We start from the raw sequence: 5873 nt of genomic DNA on the forward strand, positions 1-5873 counted from the left end.
TCCTGCATTCCTGCACCCACTCCCCTCCCTCACCTGTCCCTTTCTTGTCATGCCTGCATCTTCTGCTTTTCCTCTGGGTACATCCACATTGCATTTTTTTGGCCTCAGAGATGTTATTATTGGGAAGGCAACAGGATGGAAGCTATAAAAACTTGTAAGGCTTAAACAGTGTGTGTTCAGGAGTGAAGAACCAGAGACTTTCATGCTTGGAAGGGAAGGAGTGATTGGTTTAGTCTGGGAGCAGAGGAAAATGAAAATCAGTATTCAAGGAGAACTGACAGGCTGGAAATGAGCAAGAGGGATGAAACTGAAACTTCTTACTTTCACAAAAAGCTTCTTAGTTTTCACAAAAAGAAGGAAAGAACAGAGAGTCTCTGAAAGACTCCACGAGATGGACAAGTTAGAGAACAGAATGGAGATGGATTGTGTCTCATCTTCTGTATTTTCTTTGAAGATAATGGTATTTTTGTCAAGAGGGAGAAAAGGTTATATTGAAATGGTGAAGAGAAGAGAAAGAACATTAGTTCTAACTTCAATGGAATAAAAAAATCAGGTATTGGTGAGTGCCACAGTGAAGGAGAACATAGAGATAAAGTTGTGAGTGGCAGAATTGTGTCTGAGATGAAGGCCTGCTGTTTAAAAGGCTAGTTAAGTGTTGGAATAGGCTATCAAGGCAGATTAGTTGAAAACTGTTAAAACCAGATTTCCTCACAATGATGTAGGTTATTTTATATTCTTCAATGGAAAGAGAGGGACTGGATGATTTTTTTTCCTAGCATTTCTGTAACTCTGTAACTCTTTTTAACTCTGGTGGCTTTGATCTGGGTGGTTGTTCGCTGTGGAACATGTCATGAAAGTGGTGAATCTTAGGGATGAAAAGCAAAATGTGCCTCTGGAATTTATATCTTGATCAAATATAATTGTACTTAATCTAGGCTTTTTCCCTGAAGCTTTTCTAAATAATCAAACCTTGTCAGACCAAGTGATAGCAGTGTCTAGCAGGGTTTCCTGTCCTTTAAAAAAAACTTATCTATTACACAGTATTTCTTAGTCATTTCAGCTTTAGATTAAAAAGCAGTCAAAAGCACATACTGACACAGGGTTTAATTGTTTTCATCTGTCTATTGATTAAGTGTTCAAATGTCAGAGTCCCAGAGCTGTGATATCTAATGCTTGAAAGCTTGACTGAAATCTTCATACCTTTCTTTTTGTAGGACCTTGATGTTGGAGCAAAGAAGGTGAAGCTGTATGTTGATGAGAACCTTGTGTTTGATGGGGAATTAGAGAGAGGCTCTGGAGATCTCCTTGCTGACCAGAACACCACAATTGACCTTACAGATCACAAGCAAGATAGCTCAGCCTCTCCCTCAGCTGAGAGGAAGGAAGCAAATGCACCTGCAGGTCCAGACAAGAAAACAGACCTACTTTTAAAATGCTCAGAATCAAACAGTGCTTCACTGAACTGGACAGCTCAGCCAGAAGAAAATCTTCTTGAGCCTAAGATGAACTCAATCAGCTTTACAAAGAAAAATTTATCTCAGTTAGAGGATGATCTAAAAGTGCCCCCATCTCAAGTTTGTATAAAAGATGCCAAAGAGGAGGAAGCAGCAGTTCCAGAGCACGTTCAGTCAGATGATGAGCTTTGTTTGAGTGAGCAAATGGAAAGGTTAACAGGAAGAAAGCTGACTGATTCTGCAGGTGCAATTCCTTCTTGGTTACAGTCATCTTCCCAGGTAGCACAGAATAATCAAGGCACTCCCAGTAGGCAGAAGCCTCCGTGGCTGGCTACAGAACAGAATTTCAACTCAAGATTTCAAACACAGCCAGATGAAACCATGAAAAACTTCTCAGATCTGATAAATGAGGATGTCAAATGTCAGAGGCATGAAATGGGAAGACCCAATAGTAGAAATGCAACTGGAGATGGGAGATCACAAACGCTGACCAGAAAGGATGCTGATGTGGACTTGGACATTTTTGACTCCCTTTCTAACAAAAACTGCAGTTTGCAGTACCCTGTGAGTGGAAGGAGAAGTGTCATGTGTGGTAAAAAGCTGGGATTAAACACTACAAATCTTGGAGAAGATGATTCTGCTCTCAAAGGTAAGAGTCACAATAGCAACCTTAGTCCAAGTGCTGATGTGTTCTCCATTTTGCAGAGGCACAAACTTATTTTAGGTGGAAGGGACCTCTTGAGATACCTGGAAGTTTAGACAGGGGATATTAGTTTGGCTAATGTGATATTTTCCTCATGAGAATACTCAGTCTGTCTCCTACACCTGATATGAAACGCTCTTCAGAAAAATTTACATTCTGATTTAGGGGCTTTTAATTTATTTGGAGCAGCTGGAAGATGAAATTTCAGTAAATTGCATTCTAAAAATTGACAGTCCTGTAGATAGCAAATGTTTGCTAATATCAATTAAAATCTGCAGAGAGATAAAGAAGATTACATCCCAAATTTGCAGAGTTTATTTGTGCAGTAGCTTTGTGTCTTTCTTGGTGAGAATAAATGCTCAATATATTTATTCAGAGTGAATGGAAAATTACCCTTATTTTTCTTCTCCACTCATAATTTTATAAACCTCTCCTTCAGACATCTGGCTTATTTATGAAGAGTTTTCTAATAAATTTAGCTGTTGTCTGCTCTGTGCTGTTGATTATCCTTGTCCTCCTTCCCCAGACCTCCTGCTGGAGGTGGATCCAGCTTTGTGCAGTTGTGTTCCTGGCAGGATCCAGCTGTGTGTTCCTGGCAGGATCCAGCTGTGTGTCCCCAGGGAACAGCAGGAGAACTTCCCAAGCTCCCCTTTATCCCAACATCTGGCAATCCATGGCTAGGAAATTTTCAGGGCATGAGATAATATTTTTGTCTTTAACAAGTGTGAATAACAGAAAAGTAGAATTTCTTACCCACAAGTTCTCCTTTGGCTCTCTTTCACCCAATTTGCTTTTGCTTGGGATATATGTTTGTCTTCCATTTTCAGTTTCAAGCCATGTCACTCTGACTCCTGGGGTTTGGACCCTTCATGCCCCATCCTTGGCATTCTGTAATCCTTCAGCATTCAGTATCTTGTCTCAAATGAAGATTTAATACAACAAGGACAACAAGACCCAGAGGATTGGAATAAGATGTTACAAAACTACAAATTGAAATTTTGAGAGTGATTGAACATCAGAACGATTTACATGAAAATGTATCTTGCTGTATATTGAATTTGGGTGTTTACATGCAAGTAAGGGTGACAAGGAACAGCAAATTCACCTAAATGAAGGAGTGTCAGTTCAATTTCTACAGCAGGTACTGCAGGGCTTTTTCAGACAAAGGTAAAATGGTTCTTTCTAAACTTAGAATGTCTGGATTTTTCCTTGTCTGACCCTCTGTGGAGAAAACAGCAATTTCATCAGTGTGTCTGAAGTTACACCTCAAAGAAGAGAACAGGGAAGTTTGGAACAGGTGCCACCTGCCCTTCACCCACCCCACTCCCTGCAGCCCCGTTTACTGTTTCACACATTTCACAGTATCTGTTACATGAAAACCTTCATGTTGTGAAAACTGTAAATAAATCCCACCTTGAGAAGTTCTGTTCAGTTGTGAAAATGGACATAAATTAGGAATTTCAATGCAAACTACAAGATGAGGGTTATAATTTTTCAATGTAAATTTTCTGTGATTTTGCTCAGAGCAGGTTATCCTGTGGTGCTTTAAGTTCCTGATATGTTTTAGTCCCTGCAGCTTTTGTTCTCTCTGCTGTGTGTGCAGGGTAAAGCCATCTTCAAATGGAGCTGAGAGAGCTTTAACAACAGGAAAACCTTTAAAATGTTTCCCTGAGAGGGCTGGATTTTAATTGGCCTGGGGCTAAGAGAAGGGCAGTGGAGGGTGGGACAAAGGGAAGGCTCAGAGGCTCCTCTGGATGTCACAGCGTGGCTTTGGTCACTAAATGCTTCACAAGAACAACAGGAATTAGTAACAGCACGTACAGGCTTGGCTGGAGTTAATGTTGCTATAAAAACATCAATTTTTCTTTGATAACCTGTTTAATGTGCAAAGGAAATGGTGGGAGCACGCTGATAAAATTTGCAAATAACATATAATTTGGTTTATTATGAGTTAAGGAGATTGAAGAACTGCACAGAACGATGAACTTGAGGACTGGAGCAATGGAATGCAATTCAGTAGAATGCTTGCAGGCTCATCTGGGGACTAATAACCAAAAATTAAGTTGTAAGCTGAGTAATCATCAATTGCAAATGACCGAGGAAGAGAAGACTCATGGTTGAGTAGCTGATGGCAGATTGACTGAAATGCTGGGGTGAGCAGTGATTGGAGCAGTGCACTCCCAGGATGGAGCAGCAGAGGCATTTTGGCTACTTGGGAAACCTCAATATCTCCACACAGGCACTTGTGAGACCTCACTTGGAAAACTGCAGCTCTGATCATCCATTTTCAGGAAAGCTGATTACCAAGTGGAACAGATACAGAGGAGAGCTTTTAGAATGATTTGGGAAATGAAGCATGTGATTGCAGCATGGAAATATGATTGCTGTTTATAACTGCAGGGAGTAAAAAAAGAGATTAGCTCAACAGAGGGAGAAGAAAGGTGGTTTTTTCTATGTAGTCTTGCCCCAAAATGTAGTTTTCTAAAGTTTTAAGAGGAACTGTGTGTGGTGTGTGTGGCCACCAGAAGCTGCACTGGAGATTCAAGACGCTCCTGAACCCACAGAGGAGTTGGATGTTTGAGGTGTCATTAATAATAATGCATTTTAGATTCTTAAAAGATAAAAGTCACACCCTATAAACCTTCAGCCATTGGTGTCTGCTTTTGGGCCACCTCTGCTTTCCTTTCAGAGCTCCACTTCTCCTGTTACCACTCCTTAAAGTAGCTCACCAACCTTCTAAATTCCCCTTGCACTGCCCTAGAGGGGCTTCAGGATTGTAACCTCTGGACTGTTGGAAGTATTTCATGTTTGAAAAGAAATGGGAAAAACCCTCCCAAACTAGGAAAGTCAGTGGATGTTAAATACTCCTCTGTACTCTGCTCATCCCAAAATTTTCAAGCTTTGACATTTTCAAGGGGTAAATATTTGTACAGTGCTTTGTCCAGGTGAATTGTGAGCTCTGGGATGTATTGCTGGGGATCAGCCACCTCCTAATAGTGGTGTGAGCAAGAAAGTGACTGAAGAATGTCTGATCTCTGAAATAGGAACCTTTCCTTCATGTCTGCATTTTCCTTGTGGTGTAAGGAGGAGTACCAGGTTGCTCTCCAGCCTTTCATTCTGGAAGACAGCCCTTTTCCAGGTAGTTTCCCATCTGCTTTAAAATTCTTAATTTTATCTCACGTGTCCCCACTGTAAGTGATCATTTGCCATGCATAGATTAGGAACATTGCCTCTTTCCAGTATTTCCAAAAACACAGTTAAAAGTTAGTCTTGAGCAGTCTTTTGGGAAAATTTTGTTTTGCATTTCACAGCAATTGGCATTTATTCTTGATAACCATTTGTTTTAGTATCCACCCAAGGACACTGTACAGAAGTAAAATCTGGCCCACGGGCCTGTAATTGTTCAGTACTCCACTTCCTTTTCTTCATTTATTTGAAGAAAATACATGAGTGACTGCTTTATTGAAAACCTTGGTTATTATCTGTTCTTAATTGTTTTGAGATGGAAATGAAGCAGTTCCCCAGTGCAGCCACAAGGAGAAGATGCTTTGCTCCCACTGGGCCCCTCTGATTTGTTGCCCTCCCATTGTTACATTCCCATTGGATATCTCGTAATTATTCTCTTTCTACATCTCACATGTGCTGAAAAATAGGAAAAATATTTGGACATTACCTGCCTAGAATGCAATGCTCACCTTATCCTCCCTGTCTGCTGA

At 40.6% G+C, this 5873-nt stretch overlaps 1 protein-coding gene across 1 annotated transcript in view; it reads left to right on the forward strand.

The window, feature by feature from the left end:
- The window catches only part of KIAA0556 (KIAA0556 ortholog), a 55635-nt gene that overhangs the window by 24375 nt on the left and 25387 nt on the right, over nucleotides 1–5873 (forward strand). The window contains exon 13 of the mRNA XM_031060498.1: nucleotides 1215–2103. Within this exon, the coding sequence (XP_030916358.1) occupies nucleotides 1215–2103 (889 nt within the window). The remainder of the gene's footprint in view (nucleotides 1–1214; nucleotides 2104–5873) is intronic.

Source organism: Geospiza fortis, unplaced genomic scaffold, assembly GCF_000277835.1.
Source record: "Geospiza fortis unplaced genomic scaffold, GeoFor_1.0 scaffold114, whole genome shotgun sequence".
Lineage (NCBI taxonomy): Eukaryota > Metazoa > Chordata > Aves > Passeriformes > Thraupidae > Geospiza > Geospiza fortis.